We start from the raw sequence: 22,537 nt of genomic DNA, 5'->3' as shown, positions 1-22,537 counted from the left end.
AATTATTGTCCCAGTTTGTCCAAACTGAGGAAGAGAAAGGCCAAAAGAACTCATTTAAAGCTTTGGTGTGAAAGCTTGTAAATAATGCCTTTGATGATTGTCAAGGAATAGAGACTGGAATCATGTTAATTCATGGTATTTTCTGCCTCCCTGGAATGCTGTTGATTTGTGGAATTGTATTGCCATATGTTAATGACTGCTTTGTTGATAGACCCACACTGTATTAAATTGTAATGGTTGCAGACTTAAGGTCCAGGATCCAATGAATTCTCATGACATGGATGGGGCTCCTACTAGAAAGAATAAACTTTGCTTACAGCAGACATTTTGGATCCAGCAGACATTTTGGGCTATAACCCCCCCCCCTCTCTTTTGCTGGGCAACTAAAATATTTCTTCACATGCCAAAGATTACATAAAGAATGAGTGGAAAAATAAAGATTGTAAATAAAAAAATATATGTATATCAAAATATAGGATATTGACATATATATATATTCATAAGATGTAGAAAAATATTAAGATATTGTGACCTAGATTGCAAAATCCTTTCAGGTGTTTTTAACACTTCTGACAACATCTGTAATATTAAATACATTTCCCATGATGTATACTTTGAAATTTGTTCATCAGACAGAAGTTTGTTGTGAAATCAGAATAACGTTGAATGCTGGCACAATGGCAGAGTGTCTGAAATCAGAATAACTTTGACTGCTCGCAAAATGGAAGAGTGTTTGAAATCAGGAGACTGATCCCAATTTCATGAAAAGAAGAAAACAGTCCTCATACTGATTTTCAAAATTCCAAGATTTTACATGCAGTGTATTGTGGTTATATGCAGTGTGTTGTGGTTATATGCAGTGTGTTGTGGTTCCATGCAATGTATTGTGGTTATATGCAGTGTATTGTGGTTACATGCAGTGTATTGTGGTTATGTGCAGTGTGTTGTGGTTCCATGCAATGTATTGTGGTTATATGCAATGTATTGTGGTTATATGCAGTGTGTTGTGGTTATATGCAGTGTGTTGTGGTTCCATGCAATGTATTGTGGTTATATGCAATGTATTGTGGTTATATGCAGTGTGTTGTGGTTATATGCAGTGTATTGTGGCTTCTTTTGCACATGTTGAAAATACACTTGTGCCATAGAAACATCTTTAGTGTCCATCAGCATGATATCATGCCCAGTCACACAGCTGCACTCACTGTTACTGTTTGCTTATTGAAATGTTATGATATTTTACCTTTGTGTGTTTGTGTGTGTATATAGACTGTGACCCAATATAATGTCCATTTGGTCATGAAAATGACAATGAATGACATTCTATGCAGTCAGAAAATCTTTCATAAATAAAATTTGGTTCATTTCATGCATTCATCATGATGATTAATCAGTGTAAATTTGCTTGTGCCTGCCTTATTAGCATGGGTTTGCAGGGTTTTTTGGTTTTTCATCAAATGTGAATACTTCTTACTACAATGAGTTGGCGTCAGTTAAAGTTCCTTTATAGAGATAGGTACATTTCCATGGCTTATATATTTATACATATAAAATGTATATGGCTTAAACTAGTAGGCAAAAACATGGAACAACATATTTCAGGGACCCAGAAGTCCTTTTCATTTCAACTGGTGATTTGCACACAATTTGCATCTAATCACAACTCTGGCTTACAACCTACCAGGATGTCAGGTGATCCCACCAGATTCATCATGCACCTTAGTCAATATTATTCTTTTTCACTGGGCTTTTGCTTCTTAGCAACATTAAGCTTACATCAGGCCACTGGAGTAGGATCCTAGTGTGAGCAAATTCATGGTTAGGATTCACATAAAACAAGACCCTTTTTCACCATGATTGGCCCCATTTAAAGCTCAGCTTTTGAACACAATTATAAACCAGCTTGGTCCATTATGTAATCATCCATTGGCTTGCTTTGGTTGTTTGAGGTGGCAAGTTGACAGTGAGACAGAATTCATTTTGAGGTGATTACCATGAGCCTTAACTGTTCTAGTTTGTGTGATAGGGTGTTGAAATACCTGCTTTGCTCTCTACATTCATGGTTTTGCAGGGTAAAATCCAAGGCATTCCTAATAGGACAACTATATCTTGCCTGGAATGAACAATATGTAGAGGTTTCATATTTATGCACATAAAAAATGTATTGATTGGTGAACAAACAAGTCAATATATATGAAAGAAGCATGTTGAAAAATAGTTTTGGAAAGCTGTTATGAAAATGCTGCATTTAAAAGTTTTTCATGGGGTGTACCTATTTTGCCACCATTATTCCATTTTCTAAAAACAGTTTCTCTTAATATTTCATCATCAGGGACTGTTCTAGAACAGAAAATGAATGGAGGGGATTCCCACTTCCATTTCTGAATAAAGGACAGATTTCATTAATAAATAGTAATATTACATGAAAATACAATGAGCAAATTTTGTGCATTTGGTTAATTTTTCTGGGCATTTTTTTATATTAGCATAAAGTTTGCAATTCAAGTCATAAAATAGACTTATTAAAATAAATATGGGGTAGCGCATTTTGTTTCAGATCCCCAAAATACTTTCCACAGTAAATACCATTGTTGTTGATAGTTTCAATAAATGTATATTTTCAAAAGTAAATTATATTTATATTTTATTGTTTCCTCACTTTACCAACCACCTTCATGTATCTCACTAATTTACAATTTTTCCAACTTGTTTGTTTGAGCTGTGTGAATAGGCTGTTTCAGCGTTTCATTAAAATAAGAGGAGCAGACACCATTCCTCCAAAAAGTGGTGCAGAACATGGAATTCTCATCAATATCTTTGTACAGCAAACAACATAGAAAATTTACCAATTTAAATAATAAACAGCTGTTTCTAACAGACTTATATCAAAATTTAACTGTCAAAAATTATTGTATAAATTTTATTGCTCCAAAAAATTGATGGTTGTTTCTAGTGGCAGCTTATTAAATATTTTTGCCAATTAGAAATTAAAGCAACTTCAGTTTAATTACTGTAAACAGTTAGAATGACTTGTAATTATTGTTTTTGATGTATATTGTTTTTTTTTATTTTTATGAATCTGTTCTTGTTTTAGTTAATTTCAGGACTGATTGAGCACATATTTGAAACTTTGATGTGAAATGTATTTCAGGCAAAGTCTGATCCTTGCAATGTAAAATGTTCTCATTAAAATTGGACTGTGAAAGTCGTAAAGTATAGCTGTCATGAAAAATTGACCCTTGGCCTGTTTGCAGTGTAAAGAAATTGTAACCCTCCTACTGGGGTTGAGGTGGTGAACCAAATTAAACTTAGAAATCCATGAAATCCTGTGGATTTTACAGTCAGCTTGCTCTTTTTTTCTCCCAAGGGAAGTCCATACAAATTATGGGGTGATAGCAGAAAATAACCTTTAATCTCCTCATAAGCAAGGATTTTATGATGGAGATGAAAGAAGGTGTGTAGCTATGACTTGGAACATGTGCTACCCAGCTGGGGAGTTATGGCTGTTCAATGCCTGTGTAAAGGGAGATCAACCAGTGATAAAACTTAGGGTGGATCCAAGATTGTTTTGATGGTTGTTTGATTTTTAGATGAGGTGGTTTGGTTTGCTGAAACAGACAATTTTCTTTTTTCTTTTTTTAAATGAAAACGTGTTTCACCAGGATAAAGAGGACTTGAACTGGACTTACAAACTCGTGTGCACACATGCTATCTCGCAGGAATCTACCATTACAGTTAATAATTATCAAACTTAAGCTTCTTTTAAAATGTAGTAAGGATCACACACTGACATTACAGGGTGTCAGGTATAGTGCAAGCTTAATTGTCCCACTTTATAGTTGATGGCAATGCAGTTAACATACACAAATAAAATTCATCTACAATAAGATATGGGCCATTTAGTTCGGAGGAGGCGGTTGCAATTTTCCTTCTATCTTTGATATTTGATTTTCTTTTACCTCAACATAATAATTTTTTTCTAATATTATGGATGTAATATTGTGTTATTTTGTCGTAAATCAAAGCACAGTATTTTTTTAGCTATTTGAGACCCTGCCTCAGGAAATTAATTTGTTTGTCCCTAATATAATTGCGGTATTGCATGTTACGTATCCTCATGACTTCAGAAGTACCACTGTATACCGTGTGGTACTCAGCGCTGATGATCAGAGTTATGGATAGTTGTGTAAACTTTATGTTTTATTTTTGAAAATGACATAAGCCTTGTAGCCCTTCTGTAGTGATGTAACATTATCAAGACAATGAAATAGCAATAGTCAAAGGAAAATAATATCTGAAAAATCTACTGGCTGGCAGTCAGTGCCTGATTACCCATTAGGCACACTAAGCACCTGCATTGGGCACCAGCCTAAATAGAGTACCAGAGAAATTAAATTAATTATTGATGATAATATCGATTAAATTGTGTATGACCATTTCGATCTGCATGTAAGAGTATTTTGATATGGAATGATGGCATCACTGGTATTTGCCCACCTTGTTAGCTTTTAACATTATTTTTTTATATTTCCCATTTTGTATGAAGGGGGGGGGGGGGCACCATACTGTTTTCAGTGCATATGGCCCTAGAAGGCCTTGATCCAGCACAGATGGCAATACTTTCAAAATGCATCAAGCTGTTTAGTAGGCAAAATTGTCACTCAGTCAAAGTGCACTGATTTTGCTTGGAGACCATCACTTTGCTTGAAATATGACCTTCGGACACAACAAATGCACATGTAAATTAGAATCGAAGTGGGACTTCTTTTACTCTGGGCTTTTTTAGACCTGTCGGATTATATCACTCATACTTTTGTGTTTGAATTTATTATAGCTACCCCATAATATCAACGTTCTTGATCTAACTAAAGCACTCCATTTTTATGAATTAACATTTTATTGGGCCGATTGATGTGGCATTAAATTAAATAACTGTCCTTAAAAACCAGGGTTTATAACTGCAACATTCTCGATATCATGATGATATGCCACTGTAGATTGGGATACATGCTGTTTGAAGTTGGTCTCAACTATACACATGTATATGCATTAAACATGTACTGTTTTGGTTCAGGTTGAAATGCATTCCAGATTTTTTTTGTCTGCATTCGTGTGAATGTCCTTATGGAAATTCAGTTGAAATACTTTATTTAAATGGTATAGTCAATATATATTGTCCCAGTTTTTAAAGCATGCACATAATCAGTGTGTATATTTTTTAATTCTGTTTTCATTTGAAGTTTATGTTCAGTTAATATGTATAATTGTGATAAGCATCATGCACTGAGGAGGGCTATTACTGCCTGTCATGTGTGATCCCTAATTTTAAAAATACACTTTAAACAAATTATAAGATGTAAAACTCTCCAGTGGGGAAGGAGGATTCAAACTCCATGGTTCTTGCTCTATAATTATGATTTATTTTTAAAAGTAGGACAAAAAAAGAATAGGACTTACCAAAGACTTCTTGGAAAGATTTTCATTTTTAAATTGTTATACAAAAGCGCTGTTGTAAAATTTGTAAATTTACATGTACATAATTTATTAAGTATTATGAATTATCTTATTGAATAAAATTTTGGAGTGTTTATTGTTTTGTTATATATTAATATATCAGATTTGGGTTATAAATTTGTATTCATAAGATTTGTGGACCCCCTCCCCCCAAATTGATACATTTCGTTTGCATTAGATCTACAGTCTCAGACTATATTTTCCTTATTTTCTGTCGTGTGATTGATTTTCTTGATATTATTCTTACGCTTCTTTGCTCACATTGAGGTCCTGTTGATTTTATCTCAAGAAACCTAATAATAGTTGGCTCAAAATGTCAAAATTCAAGGTTGCAGAGACTCAAAAGTTGTGAAACAGTGTCAACACAGTAACTTGACTTCAGTGCTAGATACATGTACCTTGATCAAATTTTATATATGGCTGGCATTTGAGATAAGGAAACACTGAATTTGGATTGAGATAAGGAAGCATTGATTTTGGAAGCCAAAGGTCAAGGTTACATATACTCCAAGAAGGAAAATGTTTTCTTGGTGACATCTTCAGTTCTTTTTCACCTACAATGAGCAAGTTTTGAGATTGTTTCCATTTTGAGACATGGAAAGCACCATTTATTTTAGGGTTAAAAGGTCAAAGATAAAGGTCACATGGACTGAGAGAAAGAATACTTTCTATCGGACTTCTCAAGTTGTGTACCACAAGCCTTGATTAAACTTGGTACAAGGCTTGCATTTAGGATGAGGACGGCAGCTATTGATTTAAGGTTTAAAAGGTTAAAAGCTCAGAACTCCAAGAAAGAATATGGCTTACACAAAATTACTCCAGTCCTACACCAGAGAGCATGACCTGTGGATAGTTTGTGTTTCAGATAGGTAACTTTTGATCTTGGGGTCAGTAGGTCAAATGTCAAGGTCACTTAGACTGAGACAAGAAAAACTGTCTCAGGAGATTCTTATTTTTATGTTCATTTGCCATGAACAGAGTTTGTGGATAGATCTTTCGAAGGAAGGAAGACACATTGAATTGGATTCAGTAGGCCAGGTATCTAACAAATGAAGGAGGGTTTTGCATTATGCCATGGCAGATCAGGGTCTGTTTTGTTTTGTCTACTAATTACTCCTAACAAACTACATAAACCCAGATCTGCCTATACAGTATGCGATGGCAGATTTTGAGTCTGTGAGGTATGCAGTTGGACTTGTGTGAGTATGTATGGTATTTACCACATGGTGGGAATATAATTTATCGTTTTCAGTATTCTTTTTGTGCATTTATTAATCATTTTTAATAATTAAGATTTAATAATTTGAAGTCATTTGCATAATATTACTAAAATGGAATAATAATAATTATCAAAGCTCGTTTTGTGGTTCTTCCAGTTACATGAATGACTTTTTTTAATACTACTTGTTGAAAACTGGGTCCCAGGCATAATGTTTTATATTTTGACGTACACCTGCTCAATAGGAATTTCTTTGCTTACAGTCCTTTGTAACCTAGAAATGATAAACAGTTTTTAATTCAGGGTTTTTTAGCCAATCAGAACTGCTATAATGTTATGACACAAGACTGTCGCGTGCTAGCCACATTCCAGGAGGGAGTGGAGCAATTTAATATTTGTGGATGAATAAATATTGACTATAATAAATGCTATGCATCAGTGCCTATCACGGATATCTAAATATACCTAACAACTGACAGTACAGTAAAACCTGCATTAAACAAGATCAGTATATATAAAGAAAACTTTCAGGACTCCTTTAATTGGTATTCTATATAAAAAAACCAGACTTATCTAATGTGGAAAAAGGACACTAATATATCATACAAATGTTTATATTTTCACATCATCACAAACTAAACCATATAAACCAAATATATCAAACAGAGTTTTTGATTTTGGTTGATTTTTTCCCCCATTTGAATACATTTTTAGCATAATTGACTACAGAGAAAATATGTATGAAGTTAACATGTATAGAATGAACAGTTTTGCTTGTTGCTAAATTGACCTTTACTACCAACACACCAGTTCTCAAAAGCAGATTTTAAAATGTAAAGTGCTTGTGTATTTTCTTAGCATTTAGATCCTTTCAAAATGAGCTTGAAGAGGAATAATGAACATCAAGATTTGTGTGGTTTTATGTGAAAAGCAGACTTGAATGGTAATGAATTAAGATTGTTTACATAGCTGGGATAAAGCACCTGAACTTGCATGTGTACAACATAATACAAATAATTAGAGATAATACATGTAACTTATTGTCCTACATATATGTTTTGAAAAGATGAGTGAATATATTTAATTATAATTTTTTTTTATTGGTAATAAATTATGTTTAGCAGATGCATTTATTCCATGGATATCATCAACTTCCTCTTTAGATCAACCATTTTGTAAATAAAACAAACAAGGTGTGGAATAGGCTTCTATAAACAGCCTGTGTATAATGCCTTTATGATTTCATCTTTAGATGAATAGTGCTTTAATCAGGTGTGTCACTGTTAAGATAATAAAGAATCTGAACGTTCTAAATGGGAGGGGGAGGGAAACATCACTTAAACACATTCTTGGCTATGCAGAGGAAATGGGTGCAAACTGCCCTTCACAAGGTCACAGAGGAAGCCCACCCAAGCTCACTTTAGTGAATATATTACAGTGCTATAAATGTGAAAGATGAGAAGTGTTCATGTAGATGAACATAACTGTTCCAATTACTCTATTTTTAGATATAATTATGCATTTGGTTTTAATAGAGGCCAACTAATTTTAATTTTTAAGTAATTAAATTAGATTGAAAGGAGGTTAAATAATGCTTGTAATCTTGACAAAAACTCTGAATGTCATTGACCCATATCTACTGTCACATATTGTGCTTTCAGATCAGGGTCTCTGTTCTAACAATTAATACCAACAAACTGCACTGACTTGGATTTGCTGGTGACTTATGTGATGGCAGATCAGTGTCTTTGTTTTCTGTTTACGGATCATTCATAACAAACTGTTTAGACCGCATCTACTGGTGCATTATGTGATGGCAGATCTGGGTCTGTGTTGAATGTTCTACTGAATGGTCATAACAAACTGGATAGACCCGCATCTGCTGGTGCATTATGTGATGGTAGATATAGGTCTTTGATGTCTGTTCTACTGATTGGTCCTAACAATAGACCCTCATCTGCATTATGTGATGGCAGATCTGTGTGCATGTTGTCCGTTCTATTGAATAATCATAACAAACTGTACAGACTCTCATCTGCATGTGCATTATGTGATGGCAGATCAGTGTCACTATTTTGTATTTGTTGATCATTCAGAACAAACTGCATAGACCCTTATTCGCTGGTGCAGTATGTGATGGTAGATATGGGTCTTTGCTGTCTGTTCTGCTGCCTAGTCCTCATAAACTGCGTAGACCCTCACCTGCTGATGCATTATGTGACAGCATATCTAGGTCTATGATGTTTACAGATGGATCGGAATTGCATATCCAGTAATTTACATTCGTCACTGTTGTATACAGGACATCTGTCCCTAGGGGCCATAACTGCATTTCCATAGATATTTCTTTTAAAACAGTATTTTTAACCTTTTTCCAGCCTCAGATTTAGAGATCCATTTACCTATGGATGATTATGTTTGCATGTGAACTAAACACCTGCTATTATAACCTAATAATGAGACTCGAAGTGATTGCATTTTAAAGCAAAGGCTAAAATTACACTTCATGGTTCCATAGCGAACAAAAACTCCTAATTTTTGTTTGGACATGGCTCCCATACATGATATCCACATGCCATGAAAAGAGATTTTTTAAAATGTTTGTATTGTTTCCATTTTGTAAAATGCATTGAGTATCATAATCCTTTGTGTAATTGCATTTCTTAAAATACCCGTGAAGCAGGTGCATAAACAAGTACCATTCATATTCACTTGATAAATCACACATTAAATTGTCAATGTTGAGAGATGTTGCTACACAGTTTTCAGAGTTTGAATAGTTATGTTTTCTCAAACCTGACATTATTATGTTTGGATTGAGCCAATCAGAGAATTTGCACCTGTCCTTATAGCCGTCAGGTAAATAGAGAAAGGGGACCCTCCTAGGGTAACAATCAATTAAAGAAGAAACATTAGTCTCATGCAATAATCAATTTAGATTGCTTTGATTACCGTTCAGTGATTTCTCCACTGAAGACATTAGGGCAATAATTTATTTGAAATGTTTTCTATGTCTTGTAAGTAGTTAGATTTTGTTTTATCCATGTCTGTTTGTTCCTTTTTTGAGAGTCTGATACCATTGAGGAATATTTATGATGACATTGAATCCACTGTACTGATTACTTTCACTCATTGCTCATCAGTGTGTGGGATTCAAACCTCTTCTTATCAAATTAGTGGACATTTTATTACCACTAGATCATTAGCTCTTCAAAATCAAATTAGAGGAGTAATTGAGGTTGCCTAAGATTAGTGTATAAATGTGAGACAATAACAGTAAAATTTACATTAGTATTGTATTCATTGAAAGATGGCAGCTTACACCTTATGCTATTCTTACCTGTGCCCTCTTCTGTGAAATGTTTTCCTTTACCTTTGCCTTCTACTTGTGAATTCTGATCCTTTACCTTTTCCCTCTACTGTGAGTTATTCATTTTTATAACCATTATAATATACAAAAATGTAATAATTCCACATTGGTAAACTGCAAAACTTGGCTCACCGTTCTGGATCGCTGCCATCTCACCTCTGTCTGCGTGGGTTCAAGTCCAAGGCTCGGCTAGCGTGGGCATGTGGGAAAGCCTGTCAGTAGCTTGTCATGTGTCGGTGGTTGTTCCCTGGGTTTTCCAGGGTTCTTCCTCCACCAGTTATACTGGCCGCCATGTATAGCCTATCTTGTGTTGAAAATGGTGTTAAACCCTAGAACAACAACAACAAAGCAGAACTTGGCAGTATTTCTTCATAGTACATTACATAAAAAGGTGCACAACATGATACTAAGTTTTTCAATAAGGTGAACATACAAATTACTCGCTTTTCATTTCATGAATACTCAATTATAATTGTGGTTTTTTTTATATACATACATATGGTTTATGTATACCCTCATAATGAAGAGAAATGTTTCAAATGAAACTAGTTTGTTTCTTGTAGTGGTTCCTTTTCATTGTTTAATCAGTAATGCAAGAAAGAGTTAGCTATGTAAATTGATAAACACCTGATTTCATTGAGATGGAAATTAGCCCCTTGCAGGCCAGTGTTGAAATATTGCATTAAAAAAGCAGTTAAAGTGACATTTAAAGAATCAGAAAAGCATTTTTGTTGGTGAAATACAAACATTTTCATTTATTGTGCATTTTGTAGGGAGAAAAAATGTTTGTGTTAGAATCAATAATAGTTTTTTTCTTTAAAATAACCCCCAAACCCCAGCATATATCATAAATATATTATAGGTCATTGGTTGTGGGAAATATGAACTTTTTTCTTGAGTGATACCGCATTCCTAACCTCAGGCAGTATCTCTGATAAATTTTACACCCAGTTTGTTGCTCAGAAAATATTGTTCATAACATTTTCTCCAGTACAAGTTACAGGCATTGAGGAAACCAAAATTCCTTGCCTCATGTATTGTAATAGTAGTATATCTTTTCAGCATTGTGTCATTTTTATGTCCCACATTCCCCTTACAAGAACCTCACCAGGTCTTTGTCTGGCCTCTAACCACTTAACATCAAAACTGTTTTGGGATCAAATTAGACATCTGTCCAAGTAAGGTCTTACTAAGAGGACAGGTAACTTACCTGGAGGACAAACTACCCAGGATACCTCTCTTTGTATTGGTGGCAGAACATTGACTAGTATTTGCATATATTGATAAGTTTGATAGAATGTGTTCAGCACTTTTAATTGATTCAAGGATTTAAAACAAATTATTCAACTTGCTGAGTTTAGTGAACAAGATAATGTGTCTGAATCATTAATTTTGATTATTCTGTTTAGAATATTGGAGTGAATTTTTTAATGATTCTTTTTTATTGAACATGTGTTTGGATGTGCAAATATGTATTCCTTTGGAATTTTGTATAGCTACATACAATAACAGATTGTGTTGAAACGAAATAATATTTCACGTTTTAGTTGGTGAAAGTTGAATCATTGATGGACAAAAGAAATTTTGTTTGCAAATTCAGGGAAATGAGATGAGCCTGAAAGTGACCCCATATGCTTCTAATTAGGGGATTAAACAGACACAAAAATAGTACAGGCATGTCACATACATTGCATAGTATGATTTATGAATTCATTAGTATTCAAGTAGTGGGCTGAATATGGTAGCATTAAATATAGAGCTGACAGTTTGGAAGACTGATAATAACAGATCAATTGAGATTAGCTATTTCTGTTCCTGAAAACAATAGTCCTTTGATGTCCGTATTCATATGGGAAATGAGAAATGTGTCTTGATTAATTCATTTGTGGTTATGCAGAAACTTTAAAGTTGGAAACAGAAATTCAAAAGCCTGTTTATTACATGGAAAGCTACAGAATTTAATGCAAAGGTAATGACAGATTATGAGGAAAGCGACATACTGGTACACCTTGTATTTCTTGGAAATAACATTAATTGCTGAAAAAGACGTATTTCATGATTTTTGAGCTAAAGATGGGTTGAGTCAAGTACTTTGCCTATGAACACACTAAAGTAGTCTGGTCAAAGAGATTAACTAGCTAAAAGAAAGTTTAGTTCAGAATGGTTCAAGTTCGTGGAATTATGAATTGGAAAAATGCACTGTGAAGACCAAAATTCTCCTTGTGACTCTGTGAAGTACATTGTAGTCCCAGAGACTTTAATTCCTTCTTACTTCATGAAAGGTAAAACACACACACACCCCTACACACACACACACACATGCACTATACAACTGCTTGAATACATGGTGAGCTCATATGCATGTAACAAAACATGTTGACATCAAACTACTATCACTTGTAACAACAGTGCACTTTTATTTTTTGATGCTGTAACTGATGGAGAAAAACAAATCCACAAATGTTTCCATCAGAAAATTCTGTGATGAACATTTCAGTTAATTTTTGAGTATTATCTGTTACCACTATTATCTTGTTCCTTTTGCCAATCAGCCACACCTTGACATAATTTGTTCACAATATATCAATAGCCCTATATGTTTCTTCTGTGAGAGGAGGAGGACAGGAGGAAGTATGGTTTTTCATCATGTCTGTCTTCAGTTTATCATCTTGTCATCTTCCCTCCCCTCTCTTGGTCCATCACTGACAGTGGTTAATTATCTTTTATTTCCTGTTGGTCAAGCGATTTAGACCTCTGTCAGTAATGTTAGGGATGTTAAAGAGCATTTGAATGCTGTGAGTGGTAGAACTGATGTATGAGGGAGGGTAAAAGCCATTGATTAAGGAACTTAGATCCATGATGTGTGCTCCTGGCTGCCTGACAAAAAAATCCAGCCATCTTTGGTGGTTATACTTTGTCCTTTCTTGTTATAGATAATTTGAGTTGATAAGCCTTATTTGGTGTCACTTTAATTTGCCAGATAGAATAAAAGAACTTGCCTAATTTATACTTTGTATTGGAATGTTATCACTGAAACAAATTTGGGATTAAATGACCGTTACAAACAGCAGTGTCTTGTTGCATTGCAGCGTTTCCTACAATTACAGATTCAAGGATCATTGTTGTTGTTGTTGTTCTTGTTGTTGTTGTGGGTTTTGAGGCCATTCTTCAGCATATGAAGGCTACATAGATGGTGGCCAGTAAAACTGGTGGAAGAACCCCCAAAACTCGTGTAAGAACCACCAACCCATGGGGAGCTGCTGGCAAGCTATCTCACATACACACATTGGCTGAGCCACAGACTCAAACCCACACAGACAGCAGTAAGGTGACAGGTAAAGGCATGCAATTTAGACCTCTTTGACATCCATCAGGTACTATTTGCACTTGATTGTAAGTCAGTTCAAAATGCCTACAACATAGACTCTGATCTGATAAATTGTTTGTTCTACTGATTAGAATAACAAACATAGACACAGATCTGCCAGCATGCTATGTGATTGCAGATCTGGATCGATGCAGTTGGGTCTGACTGGAGTGGAAATGTAGCTCTCATTAACACAAATTTGCAGTGCTTTATCGATAACGTATTAAATATAAGTGGACTGAAAATTCCAAAGGTCACCATAGCATGAACTTTTATCAGTGTTGTGAGTTCTACATGTAGGACTTTGGAGACCTGATTTTCCTGAGGTTGTTTATGACTGGACAGTGTGGCACATACTGCAGTCATGACCCTTACCTCATGTTCATTGTTAAGAAAAAATGTCACTTGGGACTTGTTCTTAGCCTGTTGTTCATCATCCATTATCACCGCTCCATAACTACTTGGATTATTTCCATGAAATGTGATACACATTTATCATATAGTCCAGTTGTACCAGAATGAAATTGGTGCCAATCAGACATCCATCTTATACTGCCATTACAGTGGCCATCTTGAAAATCTCCATTGCTGCTGAAGGAGTGGCATATTGACATGGAGCTTTCACCAGAAGACTGCTTATGATATCTGATTGGTCCTAATTAAAAATGTTTCTCCCCCCCCCCATATGGCTATCACTGTGTCTATCTTGTGATTGCTACTGCACATGAATGGATGGTAATATCAACACTTGGTATGGAAATAAAAGACTTCTGATATCTAGATGGTAGTATATGAAAATGGTGCTGCTGATGTCTAATATGATTGTCATGGGTCTGTTACTAAAAATTTTGTATGATTTGTTGTTGTTGTTGTGTGGTTTAACGCCATATTTCAGCACACAATAGGCTATGCATGGAGCCAGTATTAATGGCGGAGAAAGAACCCGGAAAAAATCCTGGGAATAACCACCGACCCATGAGAAGCTACTGGCTGTATGATATCTACTTGGTCCTAAATGAAAACAGTGCCTCTCTGATATGGAATAATGTCACCAATGGAATTCGTCCAGAAAATGAATGGTCATGTTTACCAAAATGATTCGTATGTCTAATATGGCCACTACATTGTCTAATTTGAAAATCTTCTATTTGGACAGACAAAAATATCAGATGTGGTTTCAACACTAGGCAGTTAATAAGAAGAAATGGTCTTACCTTGAATTCCTGGAAATTCATTTTGGTCTTACCTTGAATTCCAGGAAATTCATATTGGTCACAACAGTCTCTTAAATGGTCTTTTGCCGTTTTGTGTGTTTTTAAAAAAATCTTTTCTGTAACGCTTGAACTAGAGATAATGCTACTGAATCTCTTCCAAATGGGTATCATGACTAGTTATTGTCAGTGCTTGATATAGATCTATCATGGCCCTAAGCACTAACAATATTATGCTGCCCTTCCCCTTACAAAATGTGACTGATCCGGTGGCTTTGTGGTTAGAGCATCTGCCTCAGATGCAGGAGGTTGCAGGTTTGATCCCCGGCCAAGTCATACCAAAGACTTATAAAAATGGTACTAACAGCTGCTTCGCTTGGCGCTCATCATTAAGAGGTTAATGTTATGACTGGTTGGGCTGGCATCAGGATAATGTGACGGGTTGGGACTTCATACTACATGTCTGCAGCATGATGTCCCAGTGCTAGACAGCACTATATAAACTGTCATATTGCAGAAATCATAGCAGTATAACTGAAAAATTGTTACAGCTACATTAAAAATCCAAATCATGCACACACACACACACACACACACACACACACACACACTCAATATGAATTTTCAATAAACAAAATATGAAAAGCTAAAAAGATTGGAAAATACCAATGTTGTCATCATAACAACAACAAAAATAATCAGATAACAAATAATTTGAATTTGTTCTGGTGCCCTAAGCACATAGGTAATCTGGCAATGGCCAGTGTGTTGAATATCAATATGGTGCCTCCAATGTCAAGGTCATGGCAAGGAAAAATGTAATCTAGTGTTCTGTTTTCTTAATTGGGCTGTACGTACATTTTGATACACAAAAGCTGTTTTACTGATTTGATGCCAATATGCACATTATGGCTATACATCTATTCACATAATAGTTATGTCCTAGACATCAAAATAAAAGGCCATAGGAAAAGAAAATATAAATCTCCCTTTCCATATCTTGACTAACTTTTGAACCACCAGAAATATTTTATTGAAACTTTGGATATAAATCATGACACTGGTCTTGACACTGCATTTGTATTGTGCTATGTCAAAGGTGAAGGTCATATGGTGGTAAAAAATTAGGTCTATCACATGTTAGTCATATCTCTTGTTCAGTGACCAAATGACCACAAGGGACCATTCATAAAAGAAGCACATTGCATGCTGTTTGCATTGCTCTTATTGGACATAAAATGTAGGATTTTAAACAAATTAAGAAATTTTGTAATAGTCTTGCTGAAACTAGGTTTATAGGAACTGTATTTAAACTATACAGTTTGCAAGTTGTAACTTTGTTGCATGTAAAGTAATATGTTGGTTGCTGAGAAATTGATATGAAAAAATAAGCAAACATGATTTAATTTTATTTTTGTAACATGAAAAATTTGAACTGAGCAGGCAGGAATTGGCAGTGGTATTAGTCCTTGTCATGTGCTTGTCCTGCTCAAGAGGCAACTTGTGCTTTGGCTGGGCATGACTTACTTCACACTCATTGCTGCTTGACTGAAACCCTCCACCTTAATTAGGATATTGTACTGTTGGCTAGTTTTTTTATGTTCAATTAAATTTAGGGAAATTCCCCAATCATTGACTGTTAATCCTAGGTAAAGGCCCCCAGGCACATGTCACCTATCTTGATCTAATCAACTTCCAGATATGATTAGAATGTCATCAAGGCACAAGCTGAAGAGTTCAATTGCCATCACAGAGCTGTTAAAATGGATTAACTTAATTAATTTATGTATAGTTCATATGACCTGCCAAAAAATGGCACAATAATGCTGTACTGCTGATATATTAGTATACTCTTTTAAAATTAACTGGACATAGTAGCACCAGTAAATCCTGTGGTAGCACCAGTAGATCCAGTGGTAGAGGTGTCAGAAGTGGGATAGAGGTGGAGAAGTCTGTTTTGTGTGTAAAATTTGTGTGCTCAAAAAATTCAGATATTACCTGAAACTCAAGCAGAAAGGATATTAATAAGAGAATTTTGATCTCACAGTGATATTAATACATGTACTAATTGATTATCACTATTCATCCAAGAAAATGAAGGGAAATGTGGTAGTATGCAGAGGTAAGTTACTTTACATGTGAAAAAAAGGTGCAGTTATTTTTGCATATTTGTTATGATTGAAGACTTAATTGGAAATTAATTTTGGTATTTATATGAACTTGTAATTATTTATTCTTTTATCATTCAGTAAATAAACATTATTTTTTATTCTATTAAATGCTCATTTTGTATGACAGAAGGAAGGATTATATGTTGATGTCCCTAGATGTCATGAAGTTAAGTTGATGTATAGCTAGATATTTGTGTGGAATTTGGAGTTTTGCTAAGTTCTTAGGATCAACCTTCCTTTTTAAGAACAGCTAAATAAGAACACACATACTGAACTATGTCAGAGATATGTGCACATATTCATTGGTTTCAGATTATACCAAATAAGTAGAATGGAGGGCATACAAGTTGTGCTAACAAATCTATAAAGAAGAATCACCTTTAGTGACAATTGCTAAACACACATCTTCAAATGGTCATGAGTGGTCTCTATTTCTAAGTGGGCTTGGGAATTGGCTTGTAATCCCTTTTTGTGTTCAAGTAGCTTGAACAGGGATGATAAGGGAGAAGATTGTCACAAGCTACCTCACTTTAAGATTTTAGTGGGCTATGTGTTAAGAAAACAATTATGTTAAAGTTGCTTATCTTGTTATATAAGTTACTCAGAGCTACTGTGCAATCTGCTTAGGAGTGGTATTAACATGGGTGCTTTTGATATGTGGTTCCAGGTGTGTGAAAAATAGTATTTGAGGAATAGTGTCATAATTTAAACAAAATGTTACACTGTTAAAATTACATACATAAATTGTTTATCATATAACCTTTATTGTGGCATGATATAGCCTTTTAGTGCTGGTGTGCCACAAAACCACAATTAATCATACTATTCAAATTTTAATTACTTTTAATTTTTTTTACCAGATTACTTCCAAAGAGGCTTATGGCTGAGAAAAGTTTATTGAACTTGTTGAAGGCAGTAATTGACTTGTTTTATTTGTGTGTTATTTCTGATCAGTTAAAGTTATTCATACATTAAGGTGTTTTGTTGTTGGTTTTTTTCTTTCATTGTTTGGAGGATGAAATTTGTTTGGGTGTTTTCAATGTGTATTTAGAATTTGACAAAATGTTGGAATTCATGGTTTAAATAGAGAAAAAGAAAACTGAAAAAATCACTCCTAAATATAAGTAATACTAAATTCCTTTCACTGTTTTTGTATAGTATTTGCACACATAAATTTTGGTTATAGATGGGTCATTTCATAAGTGTGATAATGTCTGGTTCTTTAATTGAAGTATTGAAGAAAACCCATAATCCATTATTGGCATTCCTTAGACTTTAGGAGTATTCCTGATCTGCTGGTTAAATTGTTTAAGTGATGATAACAGATTCTTTAGTCATTGCCACAGGGCACAGTTAAAACTTGAGTAAGAAGTGTTACACCATCTTATCACATTTCCTAGCACAGGGAAATATATATATGACTTCCACCCCATAGTGTAACACCTATTTAAGTGCCAAGTGGGTGTTCTGGTGGGCTAGTACTTACTGGATGCATGTGGTGGATATGTTAGATTAGACAGAAATGTCCAGCTAGTATAGATAGGACACATCCATTTCAAAACATTCTGTTTATGTTCAGTGTCAAGATGGTTTCAGACATCAGTTGAGTTCCTCTGTACAGATTTCTGTCTTTAAACATTTTATTACAAAGGATAAAGGAGGGGCATCATTTGTATTAAGCTGTCTTTTGTGACTGTACTGAAATGAAGTCCTTTGATTTCAAAGATTCCTTGCTTGTCATCAACAATCAATGTATACCTTCTGTTCGATTTACAGGTCAGCTGAAAGTGTCCATGTACATGAACTTTGGCCTTCTTACAATCCATGGTAAGCAATTGTTAAAATATATTTACATTGCTATTACAGTTGGTAGTGATATTGATTTTTGATATTTTATTATTATCATTGTTGATACATTAAACATCTTTAATGTAAATATTGTAAGTTGGAACAAATATATCTTCTCATTGTCATAAATTGGCTTTGGATTGTTGAATTTTTTTGTCAGATCTATTGACAGTTATTCAGAGATCAAATTAAAAATTAAAGATATTTGAGAAATATAAGATATTCTGTATGAAATCACAAGATTTTCGAATACTTTGTAATTTCATTTTCTTAAGTATCAGCATTTACACGGACCCATATAAAAAAAATCTTAATGCTTTTTAGTTATCTATTTATTTAGGTTTTTTTAAAATGTGTTGGCAAGTATGAGAGTACACATAATAAAATAACGATCATATTAATCATTTCAGTGATTCAAGGGAGGCAACTGTCTTCCAAGATGAAGTCTATGTGTGATTCATTTGTTCAGGTAAGATACTTAGATATTTGTACCTAGCATATTAGTTTTCAAATATCCAGTACAATATAGAACATTTTTGGAGGATGTATTCAATATTTTTAGTAGTCTTTATTTTGTACATATTCCAAATAATTTTTGGATGATTGTTTAGTTTCAACAAATCTTGAAACGTAAATTTGAATAATTAGTATTGGTTTTGATTATTGCGGTTAATTTTGTTTTTATTAAGCCCACCTTGGTGTATGTATGTGTTCGTATCTGTCTCTATGTTGATCCACACCCAAAAATAACCTTTTATAAATTTTATGTCTTTTATAACTAAATGATGTAGGGGGCTCAACAAAAAGGATACTATTTTATTATGAGATATTTATGATCATTTCCTTCTTTGCAGTTGGCCCTAATCCCTGATGATGGCAAACAGTCAAAATGCAAAACAGAAGTGATCCGTGATTCAAATAATCCGCTTTATGATGAAAAGTTTTCATTGTAAGTATTAGTTCATTTTGTTAAGGCTTGATGTGCAATGATATGGTGCAGTGTAATCCTCTGTAATGGAGAAAGAGACTGATAAGATTAAGTCAGGACCTTCATTATAATAAAAAATTTGGGGGGGCGGGGCTGCAAGAAAGTGGTTTTGGGTATAGAGTATCTACCACTGTATACAAATTCTATAAATAAGTAGTAGGAATATTACTGTGTTTAATTAAGGATTGGTGAGAAAATCACAGGTAATCCTTAGGTAACAGACAGGTGTGTGTCACCTGTATCATCATAAATTGCTTCTTACATACACATATTTCACTGTCAACCTGATTTCTGTTACCTAGAAACAGTCAAAAACACATAGCATCTCTTTATTTGGATTGCTTGAAATTTGATAAATAAAAATCTTTATCTCCCATGGTAAGCAGATTGACTGACCCACTATCTAAATTGTTGATCAGGTATGATTATTTTGTGAAGTTCATATTGACAATATGAGCACTCTCACACTTGACCATTGTTTCATGATGAAATTTCAAGTCTACTATATGCATCCTTCTCATTTCCAAGCCACTTCCTAATTAGGATGATTGCAAAGTTAATATTTTAAAATTTAAAAGTTTGTCTCCAAAGTGGTAAGAGGATTTTTTGGGGCCAGATACTGTCTAAAACTAGGTACACAATATGAAAAGAATTGTTTATGTCAACAGTTAAATTTGGTTTTACAAGTAACTAAGTTTCTAATTAAGTAGAAACTATATTAAGGTTACTGGAAATTCTTGAAATGATCTCATGAAAAAGATAATTCAATAACTGTTGTTGTAATGTACAGATTGGGGCTGGTATTACGTGTAACTTTTGCCTTTTGCAAATGGTCACAATCTCCTCCAATTGAAAGACTGCAATGGTACAGTGTTCAGCAAGCCAGATTTGCAAACAGAAGAATGTGGGTTTGAGTCTGGCCAAGAGTTTAGCCTGGGTATCAGAAATGATGCACCTGTATAAATGACTTTATTTCAATTGCCGCAGCATGGTTTTGTGTTGATGTGCCACAAGCACCAAAGAAACACCTATCTTTTTATTTTGATTGAAAATTAGGAAGAGCATGTACCTTATTGGTTACTTACTACAGTACAACAACTAATATTAGCAATCCAAGCACTCTTACACCTACAGACTTGAGGTTAATGTGTTAGCATATATCTGATTTTTAAAAATGGCAAATATAAATTGTTTGTTTTTGATTATCTTTCTACACATGGGGCAGGAGGCATTTATGGTACTGTTTTTCATGTGACTGTAAGTAAATTTTCTTATATTATTCTTTCAGTGAATTAACAGAAGAAGACCTTAACAAGAGACTATTGATTTCAACATGGCATTATGACCAGTCTTCCAGGTAAGATCCTAATTAGACCATATACATGCTTGCTTTCATAATTAAAGCTTATGGTCTTACTTACTATACATACAAAAGGCAGTTTGCTCCTTTCTTTCAAAAGTGTCTAAGTTCAAACAGACTTTCCTCTTTAAGACAAATCCTCTGGATTTGGTTGTCATAGAGAAAACTTCCTCCATGTCATGTTTCAATTGGCTCTTATACAGTGGAAATTAGGTGACACATTGATTGACAGGTGAAACTTAATACCTAATTGACCACCTGTCCATGTTAATTGGCTATGAAGAGAATCTAATGAGCCTGATATCAAGTACACCATAAGAGTGTCAAATAGGTGTTTTCATAATACACCCTGTTTGACACAGGTAGCTAAGTTCCACCTCCTGAACCAAAGTTTGAGGCTTCAACTATGAGCACTTCAATAATGAAATAATTCTTAAACATTATGCTATGATAGTAGTGTACTCCCCTCTATGTGAGGGACAATCCCCTCTGTGTGAGGGACAGGTAAGCACGCTCTGAAAAATTAATTAGATTTGTTGTGACTAATAAAGTATGAATGGTGACATGTCCTTAACAAACTTTAATTTTGACAGTAAAATTATCTTAACATCCTCAAAGCCTTTTTATGCCATTCTTCTGAGTTTGGAAATCTTTGTGTTTAATATAATTCTCTATTAGTTATGGTAATCACAGTTTCACCAGTTTCTGTTCCTCAGTATATTGTGGATTTTAGTGCATCAAATTTGGCTGCTCACATTTGCAGATCTATCTGTTAGGATAGTTTTAACGAGATTATCCTTAATTTTGAATAATAGTAGTTTGGCTTCATTAAACTTTTTCAGATATTGTTAATACATTTTCCTCACTGTAAAACTTCTATAATTAAGTAAAAGAATGCAAATAGGTTTTGCTCTAAAAAAAAAATGTTGCACAGCTTAGTTCTCAGTGACTTTTCAAAATATTCTGCTTGGGGAAATTGTATGATTTTGAAGTCTGCATTCATAAATGAGAAAGGTATTCTATAGGGTTTTGTAGTGCACAAAGTCAATTTTGTTATGTGAAGTGTGAATCTTTACCTGATTTTTTTTTTGTAGTGTACAGTCAATCACATGTTTTTCAAAAAATGTCTGATAAAAGTTGAATAAGTTGAATGGCTGTCTGATTCTTTTAATATTTTTACCTCATGAAATTAAGTATGAACAATAAACACTTTTCCTGTGTGAACTGATACTATCAGCTATTTAATACCCCTCTATGTACCCCCACCCTGTTCTTAATCTTTAAATCCATAAGATATTAATAATATTGGAACAATTGAACACTGTTTACCATACAGGCCTCCTGATTTTGGGTCCTGTTTGAATTTGGTTTCCCTCTCCAATCCAAACATGTAACAAGTTATCTACACTGACCAGCTAAAGCTTCCTAGATAATATCTGATTATGACCACTGGTCAGGTAGGGATTGGATATCTGGTGGTGGACTAAAC

General features: G+C 34.3%; 1 protein-coding gene across 2 annotated transcripts in view; it reads left to right on the top strand.

Moving 5' to 3' along the window:
* The window catches only part of LOC149779248 (uncharacterized), an 89,907-nt gene that overhangs the window by 51,682 nt on the left and 15,688 nt on the right, over window positions 1-22,537 (top strand). The window contains exons 1-5 of one of the 2 annotated variants that reach the window (XM_089939833.1): window positions 11,982-12,385; window positions 18,629-18,679; window positions 19,111-19,169; window positions 19,555-19,649; window positions 20,977-21,045. In XM_089939833.1, coding sequence (XP_089795959.1) covers window positions 12,298-12,385; window positions 18,629-18,679; window positions 19,111-19,169; window positions 19,555-19,649; window positions 20,977-21,045 — 362 coding nt within the window. In that variant the 5' untranslated portion in view covers window positions 11,982-12,297. Of the gene's footprint in view, window positions 1-11,981; window positions 12,386-18,628; window positions 18,680-19,110; window positions 19,170-19,554; window positions 19,650-20,976; window positions 21,046-22,537 lie in introns of those variants that run through there. The other variant, XM_089939832.1, reaches the window with a different exon arrangement.

This window comes from Sinohyriopsis cumingii, chromosome 17 (genome assembly GCF_028554795.1).
Source record: "Sinohyriopsis cumingii isolate HCF-2022 chromosome 17, ASM2855479v2, whole genome shotgun sequence".
NCBI lineage: Eukaryota > Metazoa > Mollusca > Bivalvia > Unionida > Unionidae > Sinohyriopsis > Sinohyriopsis cumingii.
This window is presented reverse-complemented; position numbering and strand designations above follow the sequence as displayed.